This window comes from Streptopelia decaocto, assembly GCF_964273445.1.
Source record: "Streptopelia decaocto genome assembly, chromosome: 1".
Taxonomy (NCBI): Eukaryota; Metazoa; Chordata; class Aves; order Columbiformes; family Columbidae; genus Streptopelia; species Streptopelia decaocto.
Genome location: NC_138663.1, coordinates 24,214,245 through 24,238,132, shown reverse-complemented (window position 1 = coordinate 24,238,132; position 23,888 = coordinate 24,214,245). Strand labels below are relative to the sequence as shown.

The following is a 23,888-nucleotide window of genomic DNA, read 5'->3' as shown; positions in this document are numbered from 1 at the left end:
ATAGTATTATTTTTCTAACTAAAAGGTTAATTCCCCAAGAGGAATATTACACGGCAGACAGAATGTTCCAGGCAACACAGGCATACACAGAAAGACAGCCACTCTAAAAGATACAGAATTTACAAAGCTCATCAACAACATTTTGCTCTTTAAATAATGAGGTTATGAAACATGAAATGCAGTTATATTGACTGGTCAAGAACAAATTACTTTATCGTCAGAAGTTTATTTTGGTCTGTGTAATACAATTAAAGTATTAATGAAAAAGTACATTTCTTTAAAACCAAGGAAATGGTATTAATCAATAATTCAGTTGATCTCTTTAACTTCAGTTAACTTCGCCTGCAAGTTATGGTTTTGTGCCAGTAGGAATAGAGGTCGCTACTAAAAATTCATTTGCATTAGCCTAATTGTCACTCCTATGCAAAAATGATGCCATCGCTGGAATCTGAGCAAAGTATTTTTTTGTGCGGATATGCTTACGCTTTATTCTGTTTATAAATACTGCTTCATAAGCCTGAAAGGAAAAAAAAAAAACAAATCTCATTAAATACAACAAAAATATCTAGCAATTTACATATTGCTTCCTACTTTCAACAGTATAAATGGTGACCCTTTAATAAACTAAGCCAGATCATTTATTCATATATGATAATGAAATATTTTGTAGTTCTATACTGCTACCTTATGGCCCAATAGTGAAAATTACTAACCACTCCTTGTGAAATATTAGTCACCTTTTAAAACAAGTAAAACTTCTGGCAATTTTTATCCATTCAAGATAAAACTTAAGCGTTTATTTTCAGGTAAGAACATTTGTACTTATGTTTGAAAATTTAAAAAGGCAATGCTTTAATATTAACATTTGCAAGGTGATGACTACAGGAAATTTCCCTGATAAGAATCATAGTTATTCTTTAAAAATAATCATGGAAGCAAGCATTTTGCAGCATTTTAGTCAGGCTTTGCATTCAGTGATGACACTTTAAATTTCTAGGGATTAGCAGTAGTTCCAATTATGTAATAAACAACCAGAATATTTAGTTGAAAAAACTCTTTGCTATTGCTATAGTCATCATTATGAATAATTGCTATTAATGAAAGTGCTTGAGATGCCTTATTTTGTTTCAGTGAATGAGAAACAATGATTCAACTTACGACATTCTGACTGCTTCATTTTCTTTATTTCACACTCTTTTTTGTTTGTTTGTTTGTTTGGTTGGTTGGTTGGTTTTGTTTGGTTGGTTGTTTTTGTTTTTTTTTTTAACGATGCTTTAGGTTTGGTGACACCTCACTATAGCTGGTCCACTGCTATTTTTATAGCAAGAGCTACGTGAAAATACCTTAGAATTTTAAGGTAGGCTTGCATACCTCACCTGTTGTTGTTCTGGCCTAACTCCCACCTCCACTGAAGCTCTGGACCTAATCAGGTTAATGGCATCTCTCTATGACATTCAGACTTTTGAAGTTAATCCAGATAAGTGCATAAGCAGAATCTTTGCCTGCCATAATGCTAGTAACATAAATTTATGGATGCAGAGAAGCATCTCTAGATTCAGACTGCCTGAACAACCTTGTTGACTGAAAGTGACACAGAGGAGTCAATATTGGAATTTCCAACTTGCAATTGAGTAAAGAAAGGTAACAGCTGAAATTGTATTTGTGATGCACATATATTGTGTTAGAAATTAAATAAAGCACACCTTGAATAAAAGGACACTATACAGTAATGACCTCAGATCACTACTTATATAAATCAATAACCTAGAGGTGAAAGGCTTAATAATGCCTTACTAATTGCAGGACAAACACAGCTCACAGGATTCTCCTGTGCCTTAGAAAACTAAATAGTCTACCATATGATGTCCAGTGGAGTGAGATATTTACCAGACTACCATGTTTAGATACAGAATTTGGGGAGAGTGTTGTAAAAATACAGAGTTTCAATGACTTCTTTAACAAATTCTTAATTTTTAAAACTCAGAACAGCAATTACATTTCTATTGCTTAACTGCGAATTTTAAGATTACATTGTCAGGGGTACTTAAATGACATCTATGTAAGAAAGTAACCATTTGTCACAATAAAATTTGTCTCAATTTAAGTTCTAGTCAAGAGCCATTCTGTTATTTTATGAGAAATTTAAAAGGCCAGAAACTAATGAGGCCAGAGCATGTGCGAGAGCACAGGCACACAATTGTCACAGTATTTATGGTTAGTCTTTAGTATGTTTCTCATGCAGGTCAGCTCTTGTCTGACCTCAGCTGAAGGCAGAGCATAGGCAAGGGCCTCAAGATGCATCAGGGGAGGCTTAGACTGGCTATTAGGAAAAAATTCTTCACTGAAGGGGTTGTCAGGCATTGTAACAGGCTGCCCAGGGAAGTGGTGGAGTCACCATCCCTGGAGGTGTTTAAAAGATGTGTAGATGAGGTTCTTAGGGACATTATTTAGTGATGGTGCTAGGTTAACGGTTAGACTCAACGATCTCGAGGATCTTTTCCAACCAAAATGATTCTATGTTTCTGTTTATGATTCTTGGCACTACTCTCAGTAGGCAACATGGATAAGGCCACCTAGCTTCTTGCCTTTTCGGAGGGAGAAGACAGAGTTCAGGTATATGGATGCGAGTTGTATGTGCTAGCTGTCCTCCAGACTACTGTGTGTTTTATTATATTTAATAGTAGAGATGCAATCATTTATATAGTCTCAATGGGCCAATTTAAACATGGATGAGTGTAAGGACTAAATTTGGCCCAAATTCATTAGTCACAGGAGTCTATTAAAGCATAACATAAATATTGTAAAACATTAAATGCATCAAATTTTACCTTCTCAAGGTCACACAGCTTAAGATGTTCATCTGCCTCATCTTTAGTGAGGAGAATAGTGTTCCACGGAGACCACTCATGCCGCTTATCCCATCTGACCATAACCAAATCATAGAGGTCACTGCAGGCACTGAGAGCTGACTGACAGCCCCATATGTTCTCAATCATGTACTGCAGATCTTGATGCTGAAATGGAAAACAGGGTAAAGAAGGAAGAAGCATGTTTCATTTGACAACAAAAGCATTGTAACCATATAAGATTACAAATGAAGTTTTGAGTAAAACATTTTTCTATGCATGTCACATAATCACTTGGTTAAAGAATGTCTAGACATACACATCTTCTGTTAGCACGGTGGGGCAATTATTAACTGCATTTTTCTTGTATCATCTCTAAAATTTTACATTCTTACTTTGATTGTCTCTGCCAATGGCAATTCATATCTTCTACTGACATCCTGATTGCTTAACTGTTCTTATAAAGCTTCTTAAATCTCATGGTTTTTGTCATGTTTAAGCCTGTTCACACCTCTTTGGTTAATAATAACAATTATCCATCTCTGTCACTACTGAGATGACTTCCCCATTTCATTCTCAGATTGGGAATTAAAGGTATTCAATAAATGAGTTATTGCACTACTTAATTACTTGAAGTTCACATATAATCAGAATAATCTGGTCTGGAAAATGCAGAAAATTATGACAAGAAGAACTCGCACCTGTGACAGACCCCAAATCACTGCCTGCTTTGTTTTTTTCCCCTCACTCTGCTGTTGACATATGGAGAGTTTATTGTCCCCAGGATGCTGTTTCTCACTTTACCAAATGAGTTTATATGATAAATAGTTATGCTACAATACTAACAAAAAAATAATAGGAGGTCTGTTAATAAAAGTTCTCTAGCACAGAAAGGCCTTTAAATGTACTTTAAACCCATGTCTAAGGTTAATTTACATTAGTCTTACTTTGTTTAATTTATTACTAGCCATCTGAAATCACTACTAAATTTTGATAAAGACAGTCAACACAGTCTTCTGAATGAAGGAAAAAAAAAAATGGGATGGCAGTTATCACTGAACTTTGGCAAGTTTTTCTGTCACACTCCATGAATTTTTCTCAGTATTGGTCATAAAAAATTCTTGGAAGATTTTTATCTACAGGAGTCTGTAAACCACAGACTGTTAAATACATTTTCCTTCAAGCTAGCTATTTGAAGAAGACTCATTTCTCTAAAAAGAAATCTCAAGTTAATTAACTAAATAATGATGTTTACATGTTACTTATTCAATTTCTGACAAAGGATGAATGAAACTATAAAAACACAGTGCTTTAGTGAAAAGTAGGTTCATGTATTCTCATCCATCATGCTTCCAAAATCCAGAAGCCCATGTAAATTTTTGCCAGAGAGAATGTAAGAGAAAAGCTGGGCTTAGAACCTCCACTGGTAATAAATCTGTGCCTACTGATTCCAAGAACACAGGAGTGTCATACAGCTGCTCTTAAAGCTGGTCTTACAGGGCCTCCTTTATTAGGTAGCACTAACTGGCTTCTTTTTTCAGTATTTCCTCCTTTTCTCAAAATTCCAAATAACTTCCGTATCTTCTTAGAAGTCAGATTTGCAAGTAGGCATATTAGCAAGTACTATTTTTGTGCCAAGCTACACATCTGAAAAGTTACCAGAACTTGCAAAAATCTATACTGAGGCATATAAGGGTCCATATAACACAGATCCACAATGTGACTCTTCCTTTTTCCTGGATTACATTTTTTTTTTCCTGAAAAACAGGCAAAAGCTTGTTCAAGCTTCTCAGGTAATGCGGAAGAGTTTAATTTAAGAGACTTCTTCTGCACTTTGTAAAGGTAAGCATGCATTTTGCTGTGAAATTTTATAATCGGTTCATATCAAATAATGCTTTCCCTTCTCTCCCCCGCCCCCAGTTTGTCCTGTGCTCACAAGAAACAGGAACAGCCTTCAAGTACTGTCACTGGCAGGCTGGGAGCAAGTATCATTGAATGCTCAACAGGTGAGGCTGGGAAAGAAGGGCAGGCAGCAAATCCAATAAAGGAGTAAAGTGTATTTGTAACTTCAAATGAATATGACATTGCCATTAGGATGTTGTTCATCAAGAATAATAAAAGCCATAGTATGTACCATTGATTTTAAGGAGTGTGGCATAGTTAAACCCTCTGAAAGAGTGAAGGGCAGCCTCAGGAGTTGACGTATTTGCTGAACTAGTTCTTTTTGATATGAGAAGGGTCTTAAGCTGCTCTAAGTGGAACTTACTGGAGGTACCATAACACCAACCAATGGCTTTTTGCCTTTTAAACCTTAGCAGCACTCATATAGTGGGTCAACCCAAACACAGTTCAAATCAGTATATAAGAGATCTGAAGAAAAAACTTTTATCACAAAAGTCTTGCATCTATCCACATACAATACAATCAGACCCAGTAATGGTACTGCACTGGGCAACGAATGAAGCTGACATAGGTGCTTGCAAAAGACTTTTAGTTGTGCCCAATTCATTTCTAGATGCCTCAGAGCTGTTTTCTGGATATAAGTGCAGAAGGGGACAGATGGTTGTCGGGAGGAGAAGGGAAAAAAAACAAGTAGCTCAGAAAAAAAGTAATAATTTAAGGAAATGTTAGCAAAATCCCATGGAAATTAGTGATTTAAGATACTAACATCTTGCTTAGATATTTAAAACTCTAAAGAAAATATGTTTATATAGATGAAAATAACACAGTATCTAGAGATGTTGCAGGGGTACAACCACAAACAGAACTGTGAGGGCTTTTGGTGTCAGCAGTTAAGCAGCAGTCATGTTTCAGTGCATCAATGGCTACCAGCCATCACAAGTGATGTCATGTCAGAGGTCCAAAAGATTTTGGAGGATGTTTACATATTAAGATAAACTAAGTTGGACAGAGACAAAAAACCTTTCAGCTTAAGTGAAAATAAATGTAGGTTCTTTGATTGTATTTCTTAACACAGGCGTGATAATTAAAGAACCCTAATCTTCCTTTTGGGAGCTGCCACTGGCAAAGTACTAAACCACAGCATGGCTTGTTTTGGTAGCAGTAGGATATTGATGACTGTTTTTTGTTTGCTTTTTACTGAAAATACAGTTCAAAAACTATTCTATGAAAGTTGATGCTGCAGAGATTATAATACTAAATCTCAGAAAGTTCAAATAAAACTCAGCTGTCCCATATTTTCAATAAATAACACTTTGCAATTATCTCAGATTTAAAACTTCCCCAGTGGATATTGGATGTAAAATTCTTTTGTTAACAAAATAAGTAATAACTAAAAGAGAGAATTTGCTGAGGACAGAAGCGAGAAGTTCTTTGAACTGGGTTGTTCCAGTAATGATTATTAAGAAATATCAGTCACTTAGTAATATTGCAGAAGATTATAGATGCAATGATGGTAAAAAGTTTAGAAAATTAAAATATTTAGTGAATCCCTCTCCTAATAAATGCAAGGCAGTAAAACTTCCAACTATATAGATATTCTACTGACATAGAATAGGAATGTCAAAACATCAGGTCCTTTACCTTTTTCCATCTGAGAACATAAAACATTTTCATTGTATTATTAAAACAGCCCAAATAATGGGGTTTTAAATGTTTTACTAGCATTATGTCTTGAACAATATTATAGTCACAAAAACAGATGATGTTAGTATCTTTACAGATGATGTTAGTATCTTTAAGCAACAGGACTGCCATAGCAGAACCAGAAGAAGAATTTGGATCATGTGATTCTTTGACCTATCAGTGAGACATCTACCTTCTTTTAATGTATAGCTTGTAATTAGTTTCCAAAGTACTATACTTCAAGAGCTTAAGTGCTTCTTCCTTACGTGTGGAACATTCCACATCACAGGAAGAAGTTTTTGTAGCTTTTAGCCCAATTCTCAACCTGTCAACAGCATACACAAAATAAAGGAAAAATTATAGTCAAAGCCATTGGTTTCCATTATTAACAACGCTCTTTTGGACAGTACCTGAACTAAGAAAACAATTTTAGCATCATCCTGATAATCAACTTCAGACCTTCTGAGATTTTCTAGTAGAAGTTTGTACTTCAAATATGCATCTCGTTGCCGAGCTTCATTATCAAGCTTGCAACACAAGTGGCATCTGCCAAAGGTGCAGGAATTAGCAGGAACAGGAAACTCAGTAGATGGTAAGTAACTTTCACAACTATGACAGAAGTTAACATTTTTATAAAGCTTTAAGGGATCTGGTGGAACCTAGAAGATTAAAAAAAAAAAAAAGTTAATTTACCACAATCTTTGTATTACTTGTGTGTCACCCTACCTCTGTCAGAATACATTTTACATATATTCATGCAAGTACTCCAATATGTAAAAGCTAGTAATATTTATTTTAAAATGCCCAATAGTGTGGGGCTTTTTTTAATAGAAGACCAAAAGCTATTGTATTTTCTTACTGTACTTGTTAAAATCAGCTATTTAAATCAGTCAATTTATTTTTAAGCTATATGAAGATCCTAGACATTATGCTCCAATGCTCTTGCTGCTGCTTTTACATACGCAGATTGTCAGCCATTCTGGAAAGATGATAACAAAGAGAAGAAAGAAACTAATTCTTCAGCATTTAATTTTTCATATAGAATCTGCCCTTTATGTCAAAGCTAAAACCTTGAGATTGACATATTAATATTTTGGCATAAGAATACAAAATCGTCAGAGCCACATGTCCAAAAAAACAATATAGGGGAAGATAATAAACTAAACTTGCTAATTAACTCCCCATCCTCATATTGCTTCATGAGTTCTGGAAAGAATATAATGTAGTGTGTGCAGAGGGTTCAAGCCTGTAACTGGGTAGCTTAGAGTAGTCTGGAAACCCAGACACCTATTGTGGTCATCTGCCTTTTTCTGAAAGTACCCTGAGAATTGGGTCACTTTGACTGTTAATAAACTGCCATCTTTTTCATGGTCTACAGAAAGTTACAAGATCCAAATACAAATATAGGTGCAAGTCAGCCTTCAACTCAAGATACAGTTAACCAAAAGCTACAGAAGACAAAGGTCTCCCATCTCCAGTCTCTGTTCTGACACATCTAGGTAACTCCGTTCATAAACCTTGTGTAAAATAACTGTTATTTAGTTCTAAATCTAACATTTACTGATCCTCTATTTCTGAGATACCATCAACCACTGTAAGAGGAATCCTTTTCTGACAGACACAGAATACATGTTGCTGCCTAAAGCAGCAACATATGATAATGAATCATGTTTATAATTGTAAACTGTAGTCAGAATAGAAAAACAATCACACAACTTGAGATGTCTATCGCTTTCTCCACTTCCTAGCTATATCTTCTTCTCATGAAGTAGCAACTAGTTGTGCAAAAGAAGCTTGTAACAGCTCTTGGCAAGCTCACTAGACGTCTTCCTTTCTGGACACATGGGATGCTGCACCTTGTCCAGTGGAAAAAAAGAGACAATTTCTCTTGCTGTGTGTTCCCCATTTGCTATTACATTTTACTGTTACCATCCCATAAGATCTACCATTTTATTTCATACATCGGGTTCCTGGGCTCTCACAGTGCTACCAGCCACTTGTCAGGTTCTTACAGCCATGTCTAATGCCTCATGCTTCCTATACGACTATATAAGCTTATTTATGTAAGGTCTGCATGCTTGCAACATTTAACTTCTTGAGGAACTCCTCCAGCAATTCTACAGCAAAATGTAAAATAAAAAAGTTTTCATTGTTTTCCATTTCCTTCTCCACCATCCTTAGTTCAATGACTACTGTGTCAGACTGTAAAATAGGAATAATACCTTAAGTATCTTAGCAACTTCAGGGTTAAACTTTGGAGTTTTAACATACTGAAGAAATAATGTACAAATTCTTTTCCTCAGTCCTTCTAAGTTGCATTCTTTCACCTCTCTCGACATAAGATCAACTTCCCTGTCAATTAATTCCAATATTTCCTGTGTTAATTTACATTCATGTTCCTGAAAGAAAACACAATGAAAAAGGAAAACAAGTTCCACAACAATAAGGTAGCAGACAAACAAAATAATTCTAATGAAAGCAAACTATGGGTGGATGATTGGCACAGAATCCATATCTCTGTATGTTCAGGTAAGAATGTGTTCACAGGAGGTTCTTAGTGTTTTAGGAAAACAACCTCCAAGAAAACTAATGTAAAGAACTACAAAACTGAGAATGCTTACAGATTCTGCTTTTAGGAGCCTGTATAGATACCAAAGCTGTGAGGAGCTGTAAACCTGGAGGCTTTAAAAAATGCTAAGCAGAGGCATACAACACATGCAAAATTTTCAGTCTCCAAAAGCCCCAAGAAATATCTCCCTAAGAAGCTTCCTTTGGATTTGTAATGTGTAAACACAGAAGACAGTTAAACAAACAAACAAAAACCAACAAAACAACACAAACAAACAAAACAAAAGAAAACCCACACAAGAGGCGTAAGAGCAGGCAGCAGCATTCTATTCTAGTTTGATGCCAACAGTATCATCCTGAAAGTACCTTGAAATGCATTATTTTTATACATTAATAAATAAATAAAACATGTGAAAGACTAAAAGAAATGCAAACAGCAGCAGTAGGGTTGGGAGTGAGAGGCAAAGGAAAAAAAAATAAATCAGTATTTACCATGCATAAAACTGGTAACCCAAACCAACACAAAGATAAGGTTCAGAACAGACATTTCAAAGAACTAAAAAAACAAAAAATATGAAGAAGCACTTACATCTGTGCCATGGTGTTCATCGTTATAAATATTAAGATAAACTTTGTACTAAAAATGTATTCTATATTAATGTATCAAAAAGTCTAAGACCATGGGGTTAAAATTCTAAGACAACTTGAAGAAAAACGTGCACATCACAAAGCGAAATATGAATTCAGAGTATATCTAGAATGTCAATTCCACTGTCATGCCAGGTGGTACACAAGGTTTTCTCTTGCTGACAGCTGATCATCCAGGCACCTGTCTGCCAGAAGCAGCGTTGCTTATGTGTCAACATAAGCAAGTGACTGCATCTTTGGGAAGTACAGCTTCAAGCTAAACATAAATAGAAAAATCAAACATACCTTCATTGTAAGTCTGAGTATTCCCAGCACATCCATTCTCTCATCTTTTGGGATGTCATTCATGCTAATGCTGTTGTAGATTTCAAGTAGTTCTCTGGCACGGAGTATGTTCGGTGTATCCATTTCAGTGATTTTTCCATCATACGCTTTCCATCTCTTAGGTTGTGCACACTTCAGAAACAATTTGTATAACTCTGAGCTATTATAATCTGATCACCAGTTGAACAAGTGCATTATGTTACATCAAGTTTCACCAGAGCAAAAAGGGACTTAACATTAATGCTTGCCTAATACAAAAGGCTTATTCTATTGTCGATATTTATACAGTACCTTTTCCACCAGAGTAAGTATTCAATTATACACTTTGTTTAAAGTTGCAGGTCACGAAAATTTTGACTTACAGTATATTAAAAGTAATTAATATTCTCCTACAGGGATATGCTCTACTTCTTTAAAGTAAATTTACTGAAAGCAGTGTTAGAACACATTTGCTCTGTATTTCATCTTGCAGTCATAAATCCCTCTAAACTATCAGTAAAAATCAATGGGACTGTTGACTGTATAAAGATTGCAAATTTAAGGCCTCAGAGTCTACTCAATACAAAATATCTCCAGGGAACTGTTCTACTTATGCTAGCTATACAGACGGATAGAAGGCATAGACTTTGTTACAGCTAAGTCAAAGCATGAGTTTACAGCTTCTCGGACACTTCAAATAGCTGCTTCTTTGCTAATGTAACCCATTACTAGATGCCTACTACTTCAGTTGTCTCTTTGCATGTCTTCAACTTCTATAGATAGTGAGAAGTTACATGGTGTCAGCTGCCCCACTCCGTTTGAAAAGTCCGAGCATTCTCCTCTTTCTAGAGGTCTGGTTTTGGCTGCAAACCACACTGTTCCATGGGGACTAGGTCACCCTGGAAGTAGATATCTCAATCCAGTAGAAAGATGGTGTTCAAAACCTGCTCCCTACCATCACCTAACTCCACTCCCTTTCCTTAGTCACACATTGGGACAGCTACTTGGAACATCTTTCTGAGTATTAATTATTCCCTCTCACCGCATTTGGAATTTGAATGCTCACAAACACTGTGAAATTCACTTTGCAATCTCTGTGTGAGTTAACTACATACAGCAACACTTCATGTAGCATTCACATGCTGAATAGCTTTCTGGACAAGATCCCAGCATTGATGTAATCATTATTTTGACCAAATACATAGGCTTGCTATGGTGATAAGTAATAAAAATACCAAGAATACTGGATAGTTAGAACAGACAGGATTAATAACAACACAATAAAAATTGAGCTTTTCTCACTTCAAAATAAATAAACTATAAAGTTAGGTAAGCAAAAGAAAGACAAAATAATTGAAAAAAAGATTTAACACTGAATAATTAGATTTAGTAACATTATCAGTGGAGGTGGAATGCTAATTAAAGGAGGTATTGTTAATCACGGGTCACAATTCAGAGCCAAAACTGATTAAGATGCAATAGCAAAACCAGACATTGGTAAAAAATAAAAAACTTAATTCCTTAGTGGAATCTTTGAACTTCTGCAAAACTAGAAAGAGGCGATTTTCTCCATGTCATAAAAAAGAAGCATCCTCCTGTACTTTGTGACTTGGTTTCACTGTCTTTGTACAGTACTAGAAATTCTGAAACAAGCAAACAACAAAAAAGCCCTCACCACATTAGAAGCTATACAATGTTGCAAATCCTTTGCACGACAGACTGGCAAAAATCACCATTTTCCACAGAGTAGTTAATTCAGTATGTACATTTGATCCTGTAATCACTTATAATAAGACAGAATGTCATTTGCTTATGCTAGGGAGAGTCAATGGGCAGAGTTTACCCTAGGAAATGGTTATTGAAAGTGGGTTCTCCTGATAAATTTGCACAACCCCCATATGAGGTAACAGTCTGGGTATTCTACTCTGCAAAGTGACCCTTAACATAGACCAACTATACTATGATAATGTTTAAATTATTAAAAGCAAGATAACATATCTGTAACTTCTGTAATTTTTCTTACTACCTCATCATAACTGGATATCACATAAAACAATTAAAAAGAAAAAAAAGTTATGCAGCTTTTTACTGGGAAAAAATACAGAGGTCTCATCAATATGAACATTCCAGTATTTCAGAAAGAATTCCAAGCTTTCTCTTTTCAGGACTATTTTCATGTATTCAAGACTGATGTGAGAAAACTAAAACTTCCAGAGTTTTTTGCCAGCTTTTTCTTGCCTTTTAGTCTGCTGGCACTGCTGTGGAATTTACAATAATCCTGTTATCTGTATTACTTCAGAGCACAAGACTACTTTAACTGCACTCTGCTGCCAATGCATGAAAGCTGAACAAAAAACACCTGAGGAGAGAAACACACCAACACAGACATAGAGAGAAAAAGGTAAGAAGAGCAAAAGAAAATCCATAGGATGGGTGCAGAAATAGCACAAAATATGAAAGGTATAAACTGAGCAATAACTACACAAATTCCTTTAAGAAAATATGATTGCTGTATAAAAGCTTAATTAAATACTTCCTCTTCAAAACACAAATGCTGAAGAATGAGCTCAGTGTGAAAAAGAACTCCCTAGAATGTATTGCACACACAACCAGTAGAAACCACTGTAAAAGCACATATGCATGAGGAGGTACATGCCTAGAGTAGGAAAGAAGGGCACGAAAGTTTCCACAGAGAAGCACATTTGTATCACATTGGCTATTGCAGCAAAATGAAATGCTTGTAGTCCTCAGATGTGAAAGGTGTTATTTCAGTTTTAACTCGCAAGTGTCCAGATTAACATTATCAGCTCAAAGTTTAAGAAATAACTCAATAAAGCAGCTATATTCCACCACTCCCAGGATAAATTTCATAGTACAGTTTACAGTGTTTAAATCACAGTGTTACTGTCATAACAAGCCACCCATTGAATTTTGAGATTTCCCAAATTATTTTTATTTATTTTATTTATTTTTTAAGAAATGCAGAAATTGTTACTTTCTTTACCTCTGAGTTAGGCTGCTACATATGTCAACAATTTAGAACAACAGTCAAAACCCTATAGCTGCCATGATAAAAACCATGAAAATAAAAAGTTGCAGTTCAGAAGCTCAGTAGATTTTCAAATTAAAAAGAAATCAATCTCATTACTGAATAACATAATTTATAAATGTAAAATATGAATAAATAAATTAGTATTAAGTGCTTCAGAAACAAGTCCAATGTTTGGAGAGCGCGTCTCTTGTCTCTCATGTGACTCCTGAATCTCCAAACAACTATCACTAGGAATTATGGTACTGAAGAACATTTTGCTTCTGGTTCCTAGATGCAAGAAAACAGTATCACTTGTAAAATAAATATTGGGAGTAAGCTATATAAGGTGGGACACTGGAAAACAGTCCTTAAAAGAAAAATAGAGATTCAGTTGAGAAACATATTTGCTTTAGACTGTTCCAGGCTTCTTTTTCTGAGAAGATAACAGAATAGATTGCAAATGATAGAAGCAAATATTTAATATAGAAGTGATTCAAGGTTTTGATATCATTCCTAAATATTTAGTTTTCTGGGTCTTTTCAGTCTTGAAAGCAGAAATAGAGAATATCATCACATCATGGCAGTAAACTTGGTAATAGATACACCAACATTTCAAATACATAATTTGTTCATAATGAAGAAAAGTAATAGATGTTATCAAACCACTTTTTACAGTCCAGTTCCCATACATCAGTAGTAAAAAGAATGGAAAAAAATATTTTAAAAGTCTCTTTTGGTCCTTCAATCAGTCACAGAGCTAAGAAATTCTCAGCTTGGAAAAAGAAATGCACCAAATTTTATTGACATGAACAACTAGATAGTTTGGATATTTATAACATTAGAATTCACATGATTAACTGTTAAAGCTAGAAAAGTTACTTTTGGCAAGTAGCCTGTCTTTTCTGTTCCTCTACTTTTGTTTTCTTTATGTTCAGCCTAAAATTACAGCACTGACCTTATCCAGAAAGTTCAGTATTGCTTTATGTTGATTCTCCTCATCTGCATTTAGTTTGTGTCTCCCAATGGAAGCAATCAGCTGTGCCTCTTCTTCCAGAAGTCCACACAATGCTGCCTTTCTTTCAGCTCCAGTATAAGTTCTGTTAATTCGTTCAGTCTCCTCCTGCCTCCATACTACAGATATAAATATTTTGAGTAATTTTACAATATGTTTTCAAGTGAAATTTCTGCTTTCATATTAAAGAAATAACATAATTTTCAATATTTGTTAAAAGTCAGTTTCTATGTTAGGTAATTGATTGTTATGCGTACTTTCAATACAAGCAAAATGGCCCAGAAGTTAATGTAAATTATACAGATGTTCTGTGAGAGTGTGTGTGTGTACATCAATCCTAAACTGGCAATTCGTACTCCACACTCAAAGATGGGTTAGGGTAGAAAGAAGCTCTATGTGAGAAAAAGGATTTAGCTCCTGTGGAAATGTGTGATGAAATGATTTCTTCATAATTTTGCATCTAAAATAACTAAACTCACTGTTTGACTGTCAAACAGCTCCAAAAAGGTATGAGCAATAGGAACTATTTAAACAATTGCTCATCAAAGTCACAAGAAAGATACCATGGAGATGATCTCAAACAAATAAGGATACCATCTTACTGTGGTACCACCAGTACTCAGTGCTGAGGGTATCAATGCTTCTCCCTGCACAAATGAGTAAAACATAAAGAAGTTTGAAGTCCTCCAAAACTGAGATAAAATGTGATGGGCAGTCACATTCAGCACTTCAGGTGTTACACCAAATATTTCAGTGGCATCCCCTTTTGCCACCCAAGGCAGAAGGATGCACATTAATAACTAGACAGTCTTTGCTTTACTCTCCCTTTCTTTTTCTCCAACAGAACCCTCCAAGCAGAAGGAAGTGGTGCGACAGCAGCACAAGTGTAAGAATCTGCCCTTCTGACTCCTACGGTCAAACCACCAAACCACAGGTACACACTGCACTTATGTTAGACTACTTCATGATAGAAACATACAGATGTATACATATGTGTCTCTCATGCTTTATTTTGTAGCATCCATTTCTTGACTATAACTGCTGATACACAGACTACATGCCTTTACAGAAATCTGTTAGTAAAATCAATTTGTGTTTACTGGATAGACAGTATTTTCCTTTTCATACATCATAACAATTCCTGCCATCTCTGAAGAGTCTGTTCCATTTCAAATACCTCTGGAGTTCTGTAGGTTATTTCCAAAACTTCAACATTCCTGAATAATATCTCAAAGTGTTGTTATTGTTACTGAACAGTTATGCAAAAGCAAAATCCAGCGTAAAAGAAAACAATCCAATATGTGATGCACACTTAGTGAAAAATCCTATAACATCCTGTATCAGGTAAGATTAGAGGCAGGAAGAGGGAAAGGAATAAGGTTTATTTTCTGCCTGTGGCTTCCTTATCTGTACAATACCTTACATTTCCTGTTCTAAAATATTTCAATTCATTTCCTTAAGGCTCTCCAAGCTTTGGTATTAATATGACAGCTGTTTGACAAGTTCTAAGTAGTCAAAGATATATTTTTAAATAAAGCCATTTCAGTAAACAAAAGCACTGTATATAATTAATTTACATGAAACTTTACATGCCTGAAGGGGGCAGCAACTTCAAAGGTAGAGCTAATAAATACAACAAGCAATTTTGTAATTACAGAAATGAAGCTGCCAGTTATCATCAATACTCACCTCCTGATTCACCATATATATGTAACCAAATTAAAAACATTCCTCTTAGATTATCTGTTCTACAGGCAGAGTTTTTACTCATTACAATTTTTATTCCAGTTTTCATAAAACAAAGTAGATCATACTTTTAAAATAAATAATGAGTGTCTTTATATGCAGACAGTCTGAATATATAGATACATCTCATTTGTCCCATACAGTCAACAGGCAAGTTTTTGTACCAAGAGGAACTGCTTGTACTGGCTGACCCTGTAATAGGATCCCCCTGTTGTGATCAGCAGCAATAACCTTCACAGATCCCTGGAGGACAATAGTCTCATTCTATTACTGTCACAATGATTTAGCTTGTGTAGACTGTTGACACTACAAGAATGTAAAAGTAGTTTCACATGCAGGTAGGAAAAAAAACTTCCTAGAATCACTAAGCTCTCTTAAAATAAAGAGCATGACTGCAACTCTCCACATAGAGAAGCAACTAGTCAACAATGGTAAACAAAAACAAAGCAGAAAATTTTTACACCAGACAATTATTTTTAACAAAACCTTAAAAAGACATTTCAAATACTGGAGTTTGCTCTATTCCAGTTTTGAAATGGCACATGCTTTTTCAGGTTGCCTGGATATTAAATTCCTGAACATGCATAGCTGCAGGTTTTACTATTTGTGAAGCAAATGACATTAAAATAAGCAAAAGAGACAATTATATAACCCTAAGTTTAAATCTGAAAATATTGGGAATAGCAGTGCTCATTCACAGCTTTAATTTGGCTTTATTGACTCTATTGCAAATAAGACTCTGCAAGCCTAAATAAAAAAAATAAGTGGATCTTACATTTGACAGTGCATTAGCTAGGAAGCAGGTTTTTTAAATAAAATACTGTGGGAAATCAGATACCAAATAGTAGCACTTGCCATAAGTGGAGAGGAAAAAATGATTATTTGAGTACATTGGCTTTTGATTAAAGTCAGACACACCTTTAAAAGGACTGATTCTTGTGAAGTGAAATGCTATCCATGAAGAAAAAAGGGGGCAGGGGAAACAATTCCTAACAAACTACAAATGTAATGAAGATACTATTCCCAAAATTCTAAAGTTTAAGACCAGTAATAATTTTTACATTTGTCACAAACAGTAATATTTATGAGTCGTATAAATTCAGACAAAGTGATTTGTTCAATGCCACACAAAGCATGACAGCATTAAAAGATTAACATATAACTTGGGAATTCTTGAATCATGATCCCTAGCTCTATGAATAACACACGCTGCCAAATTTCTGCTCAGTTTACCTCGGAAGAAATAACTGAGATAGTTTAAGGTAGGTCAGGTGGACAAGTAAGACTATCAGGACGCCCTATAGGACCCTAACAGATTGTTAAAATTTTGACAACACAGTTTTGTGAAACACTGAATAAACAAGAAAGGAGAAAAAGCATCAGTAGAAGATAACTAAGACAAAAGGAATAACCTCAGTCATATATTGTAAAATCTGGTCAAAAATTTTATCCATTATAAAGAAATCTGTATTATAATAAATGTCATATGATGGATCTTAATACTAATTTCTTCATGGCACTATTTTCAACATTTAAAATGTAAAATAAAAAGACTAAAGTAACTGATTAAAAAAACCAAACAGTTCCTGTTCCTCTAGCTGACCTTAATATTAGAGATGAATGAAAAAAAAAGAGTAATAAAACTGCCAAGTAGCACTATTCTACAAGCTGATTATTTTCTAAAAAAAGATGTACTGGTTTTGGTTAGGATAGAGTTCATTTTCTTCATAGCAGTTTACATGGTGCTACGCTTTGGATGTTGATAACACAGAGATGTTTTATTTATTGCCGAACAGTGCTTACACAGTGCCAAGGACTTTTTTCTGCTTCTACTAATATGCAGAAGTCAAATAATTATTTAAAAATGAAATTCCACCATAAATTAAAAAAAAAAAATCAAGGAAGTTATCTGAAGAAATGTAAAAAACTTAAGTTTGTTTTAAACATACTACTATTTTGCAGATTTAAGAGTGCCTCTTTAGGAAAAAAACTTACGTTCTAAAGCATGGTACAGTAGCTCAAAGTCTTCTTTTGTTTTAGGGTTCAGTCTTCGCTCATTCTCCCTTCTCAGCTTTTTTTCTTTCGTTTTTTTTTTCTGTAACTCTTCTTGTGCCTCCCATGCCAGCCTTAACCTCTTTTTTTCCCTCAGCTTTTGTACTATATTCATAGCATGCCAGCGACGGAAATATTTCTGTAATACTATTACCTATATGTGATACGACACCAAAGAATCATGAATTTAAAACAAAATAGCATAACATTTTGTTCTTAACTGTTATTTTTTCTAGCTATTTAACTATAGTTTCTAAGACTTGTACTCAAAATCATTTAAATGCTACAAAACCAGTTTAAACACTAGTATGCTTACTTACTTAGGTAACTGCAGGAGTTTAACCAGTGAGTACAGTGTAGAAACTAATTCAAATATTTAAGTTGAAACATAAATGCAACATCAAATGCAACTACAAAATCCACCTCCCCTTAAAAAAGGTCTTTTGCAATGTATTGTTTTTATTGTTTTCTCTCCAGATTTGTAAGCAGAGGTCCCCATCTTCCTATCAATTTATAAGTTGTTTAGATTGGGAATTTTAGACACATATTTGCAAAATTTCTTTTACATTTCTAGATAGAAAAATCAACACGTACACAGAAGATCAGCTGCAATTTCTTTGTAAACAAACAATGGATGCTACCAGTGCTGTCATGACAGAACTTAAAAAAGAATATTATAAAATCCACCTTCCCAGGGTGTGGCTACTGAAGACGTGGGAAATGTCTGTAGTGTGCTAAGGGAGGACAAGGCACAAGTTCAAGCTCCTGCCAGCTGGGTCAGCACTCACACCACAAGCAGTTTCACCAGGTCAATATCAGGAGCTAACAAGCCTTGCTCAGCACTAAAGGCTGTCAAGCACAAACACACACTAATACAGTTACACTGTCTCTAGAGATATCCTAACCTAACATTTCTCCTGAATATGTCTTCAGCGAGTATTTCAATACAGAACTACACTGCACTGTGCAAATCCATCAACTGGAACCAAGACCATCCTGATGTCTCTCTACTGTGCATTATAGATTACCTATGGATACATTACAGATTTCAGTACACAGCACTAATGATCACAGCAAAGCATGTTGGCAGTCCTGAGGAAATGGTTACCTATTTGAGTTCCACTTCTACAAGATGCTTATTGCCCTGAGCTGATGCTGACCAAATAAGAAGTTCTAACAGAAAACTTCTACCCAGAAGATTTCGACATACCTTGTCTATCGTGAAAATACAATTATCCTACTTACACACTTGGGGAATCAACTGTTCCTCCACTTAGTTAGATTCAGTCTGTCTATTTTAAGCCATCAATTTAATAACTACAGCATTTACAAAGCAGTGCCTCACCTAACATGATGCTGGGCGTACTTAATTTAGATGTGCAGCCACTGTAGACATGGTTTTCAAAAAGCAATTTGGAATGCATAAATGGCATGCTCTGCACAAGGAATATATAGAATCTGTCACTGGAATCACCTGCACAAGTCAACTCAGCGCACCAGAAAAGCCCACAGACCCATCGCATGTGTGTGAACAGAGGGGTTCTACCTCAGTGCCAAAGCAGGTAACTTGAACACAATCCAAACAGGAACAGTTTGCCAAAGGTAACCTACCAAGTCTGTCAAAACAACCAACCAACCCCAGAAAACACAAAAGCTGAATGCAGGTGTCCTAAACCCTAACCCAGTACTCCATGCATCTGAGGTCATACATTAAACATATAGCTCAGGTCCTTCCAAAGACATCGTGGGAACGCCATAGGGACGAGCCTGTTGTAATCCCTAATGCTCTATATGGAAGCTTAACTGTCACTGTAAGATAGAAAACAGTAAATTGAGAATTCTTAAGAAATCACAAAGTCCAAATGTCACTAAAAACATAGAGCAAACACACGCTTCCCCCATATGTGGAAGATTACAAAATGTGAAGATTAAGCAGACATTTTGCAGTTCACTTTTAAATACCCTCTTTGAACACTTATTAAATATTCAGATAACCTTCATAATACTTTGCTTTACAGATAGTTTCAAACAGGTGAGAACTTACTGCTTTCAGTCTACGTTCATGGTATTCGTCTGCTGTAAGATACTTTCCAGGACTTATTATTTTGTCAGTCACGACTGACACATACAGGCCAACTTTAGTCATCTGTGTTGATGTTGTGTTGTTTGTTTGTTGTGGCTTATTTTTTTCAAAAACAGTCTGGGGAAAAAAAAAAGCATGTCAGATTATTACAAAATATACAGAGATTTGTCTCATTACAATAAGTGACAAAATTACTTATTTGTAACAAAAATCACATGACTAATGATATTAATCCACTAAATACTTTCAGTTGCACACTTATTTCTGATCTACCTCCTCATTCCTATTGGAAATAATGGTGTCAACATTCTATTTCGTTTGGCAAAAACAACATTTCAAAAAGACGCCACAAAGCCATTACCTGAGTTTCCCTACAGAATAACTGAATTCCTTTGTCAAGTTGTTTTTTGGGTATAGTTTGTGATCCTGCATTATGAAATTCCACTCCTGTTATCTTGTTTTTAAATCCACCCAGAAATGGTTTCTGATAGGTAGGTCTTTCAATTTTTACAACTACATCTTGGAATGAATCAGAATCTGTTAAAATGGAAGTTTCAATATAAAAACATTGTTTCATTTAGTAACAGACTGAGATTAAAGCACAATTATATATCGATACAGGTGTTAAGAACAGCATTTACCTGTTTGTACTCTAACAGTTATGACATCAGGCATATGGTAATCCTCTTGAACTGCTTTCCCAGGAGAATGTTCCTGATCAAGACACAACTTCTCAGACTGGATAGTTTCATCAAGGTTAGCCCTAGTGCTCCTAAGAGTTTCATTGTCCTCAATCACACTTCCTAAAAATAAAACCAAAATTAATTCCTAATCAGCTAATAATTATTTCAAGTTTACCCTGAGACGATTTTATTGAAACATTGCAACGCAGAAACATTATAGATTTTTGAGCTGGAAAGGCAGTCTATTTGAAAGTTGAAACAGCGTTATCACATACTTTTTAAAGGGATATCTAATATAGTATTGTCACCACATAAAGTCACTCACATTACTATTTCTTAAAAGTTACAGTAAGTAAATGTGTTTATTTTCAAATGCATAATTTCAAATCAAAATTATCCTTTTGTACAGTGAATTTTTATTGAAAAATCTTACCTAAATCTGCCCCAATTTAGACCTGATCTAAGCATACAGTGGCTGAATCACTGTTGTCTTTCACACAATACTTAACATTGTGGTGTTTATTTAAAAACTATATTCTGAACCAGACCCGCTTAACTCAAAGCTCCAGAAATCTCTACTTTTTGATTTAGAGATAAGACTCTATCTGGCTTTGGCACAGAGCCCTTCCTAGGCTGTGATTGCCAGCTACCCGCAGTGAGAGTGCCCGAGTGCAGCCCAGCAAGAAGGCAGCGGTCAGCAGGTCTGTACTCCAAGAGTCACTCACTGCGCTCACCTGCTGAATGTGATGTGCCACCTCCCACTCTGAAAACTTAAGAAAATGAGGCACTGAATTGGGAAGAGGAAGTAACACAGGACACCTAGAACGCGGGAGATGATGGAGCGTTTTGGGGACTGTAGGAGAAAGGCATGGATAACGGAAAGGTGGTGGGTAAGTTACAGGGGAATCTAAGAGAGGTAAAATAGTAAGATGATTCACAGTATCACAGTATGTTTGGGATTGGAAGGGACCTCAAAAGATCATCTAGTCCAATCCCCCTGCTGGAGCAGGAACGCCTAGGTGAGGTCGCACAGGAACATGTCCAGGCGGGTTCTGAATGTCTCCAGAGAAGGAGACTCCAACAACCTCCCTGGGCAGCCTGTTCCAGTGCTCTGTCACCCTTACTGAGAAGAGGTTTTTTCTCAAATTTAAGTGGAACTTCTTGTGTTCCAGCTTGATCCCATTACCCCTTGTCCTATCATTGTTTGCCACTGAATGATTGCTATGTTCTAGTCTAAACTGTTACTAGCCCATGTGCCCACACAAATGTTTTGCAAATGTGCACAAAGCAAATGTGCACAAAGCACATATACATACCCACACACGTTTCTGGAAATGAAGATCACTCTATAAAATGCCATATTAGTCTATAAATTGCTACTGCAACTTGACATAAAGAGTACATTCCTCACCTTTACAAGTATGTTTTGGATAAGAATTTGAGAAGTCACTTCAAGACCAAAAAACAGCAAACATGAACAGAATGAGGGTGTGTGGCATGCAAGAAGCCATAACCAAGTTGAAGAAAAAGAAACCTCTTAAAAGCCCTAATGTTCACCATTTTAATAACTTCTTTACCTGTTACTGCCCCACTTGCAGTATTCTCTGAGAGTACTGAGTTTTGAGATGTTTCTTCTTCTCTTTCTGAATTTCTTACTTCAGGTAAAGTAGAACAGTTCTCATTTGTAACTGGAGATGTGCTCTCAAATGATGCTCTGAATGGGGCATCTGGCTCAAACACATCTTGTTTGTTATTTCCAATCACTTCTGGGTTGCCTGGTCCTTCTCTAGGTTGTCCCTGCTGTGTTACACTTGACTGTTCCTGTTCCTTGAGAGCTGCCTGCTGCTCGCTGTCCTCCTCTGCCTGCACAGTGCCTGCAGCTCCTGAAAGCAAAGGTTCCTCTGCCGGGTCCCCGTTCTTGGTCTCTCCGCCTGCTCTTTCTGAGGATGCAGATGGTTGCTCTGCACCTGACCCTTCTGTTCCAACAACGTGAAAGCACCTATCCGATATATCTTCCATTTCCTAAAGTATCAGTTGCACATTTTTAACCTTTCTGCAAAAACATTCACAGTATCTATTTACAATTGCATAGTAGAACATTTCTACCACCAAGCATATGGATGACTTACTAACCTGAAAAGCTTTTCCTCTATTCCCAAACAGCCTATTTAGAGTAGCACGAGGTCTTTGCTTCCACCAAACGCAAAACATTTAACATCTCATTGCTCTTTAACAGTGCTAATGACGCATAGCATTGACAGCAGGCAGTCAGCATAACTTATATAAAGAATACATAGAGATAAATCCCTTATAGAGGTAAGAATTGATGCAGGACTGTCACCCAGAGTCAGCACGCCTCTACGGTTTTCCGTGCTGCCACTGAAATGACGCGGGCCGGAAGGATTCAAGCCCCTTTTCACGCAAACCCCCAGCCAGCAGGCAGCTGTTCCGCCCGGCGCCAGGACAGGGCGGCCCCGGCACGCGGCGGTGGGCGGAGCACAGGCCCGCCGGTCCCGCGGGGGAAGGCGGCCCTTGGCACAGGGCGCAGCGGGGCCGGAGGGGTTCGGTGGCGGTTCGGCGTACAAGCGCGCCTCTCTCCCCCGCCCCGCGCCCCGCTCGGCCCCGCAGCCGTTACTTTCACCCCGGGCGGCCTCTCTGGAGCAGCCGCGTCTGGCGTCGGCGGCGCGTCGCGGTAGCCATAGCAACCGGGAATGGGCGGTGCCTCGCGGAGGCCGGGACCGCAGCACCAGGAGCATGCGCAATGAGGGCAGAGGTAAGAGGGCGGGACCAGCCTCCTTTCAGTGGCGCCCAGCGACAGGATGAGGGGCAAGGGTCAATACCTGAAGCACAGGAGGCTCCATTTGAATATAAGAAAAAACTTCTTTACTTTGAGGGTGCCAGAGCACTGGACCAGGCTGCCCAGAGAGGTTGTGGAGTCTCCTTCTCTGGAGACATTCAAAACCCACCTGGACACATTCCTGTGTGATCTGCTCTGGGTGAACCTGCTTTAGCAGGTGGGTTGGACTGGGTGATCTCCAGAGGTCACTTCCAATCCCAACCATTCTGTGATTCTGCGAAAGGGCAAAGGCACAGAAACCTCCCTGGCTGCACTTTACCCCGCCACAGTGAGCAGAAGCACCACAGCACCTGGGAAGGCAGCACCTGCAGCAACAGCTGCTCGCTGCCTCCCTGCTGCCATGCCGGTCCCTCTGGTGGGCACATGTGCCTCGGTGTCATAGTGTGAGCACACCCGTGTTCCTGACAACGGCCATGTCCTATATTGTCATCCATAGCGAGGTGAAGATTTTACCATTTATAGTGGCATTTTTCT

The 23,888-nt window shown here is 36.9% G+C and overlaps 1 protein-coding gene across 1 annotated transcript; it reads right to left on the bottom strand.

Moving 5' to 3' along the window:
- Positions 1-238: 238 nt before the first annotated feature.
- On the bottom strand, positions 239-22,656 carry IQUB (IQ motif and ubiquitin domain containing). Its single transcript, XM_082043088.1, is given in 12 exon segments — positions 239-406; positions 410-517; positions 2,829-3,014; positions 6,842-7,090; positions 8,654-8,830; positions 9,933-10,103; positions 13,937-14,112; positions 17,735-17,945; positions 19,836-19,991; positions 20,236-20,411; positions 20,516-20,677; positions 22,135-22,656. Coding segments are annotated over 12 exon segments (2,271 nt in total). The 5' UTR covers positions 22,577-22,656; the 3' UTR covers positions 239-349.
- Positions 22,657-23,888: the final 1,232 nt, after the last annotated feature.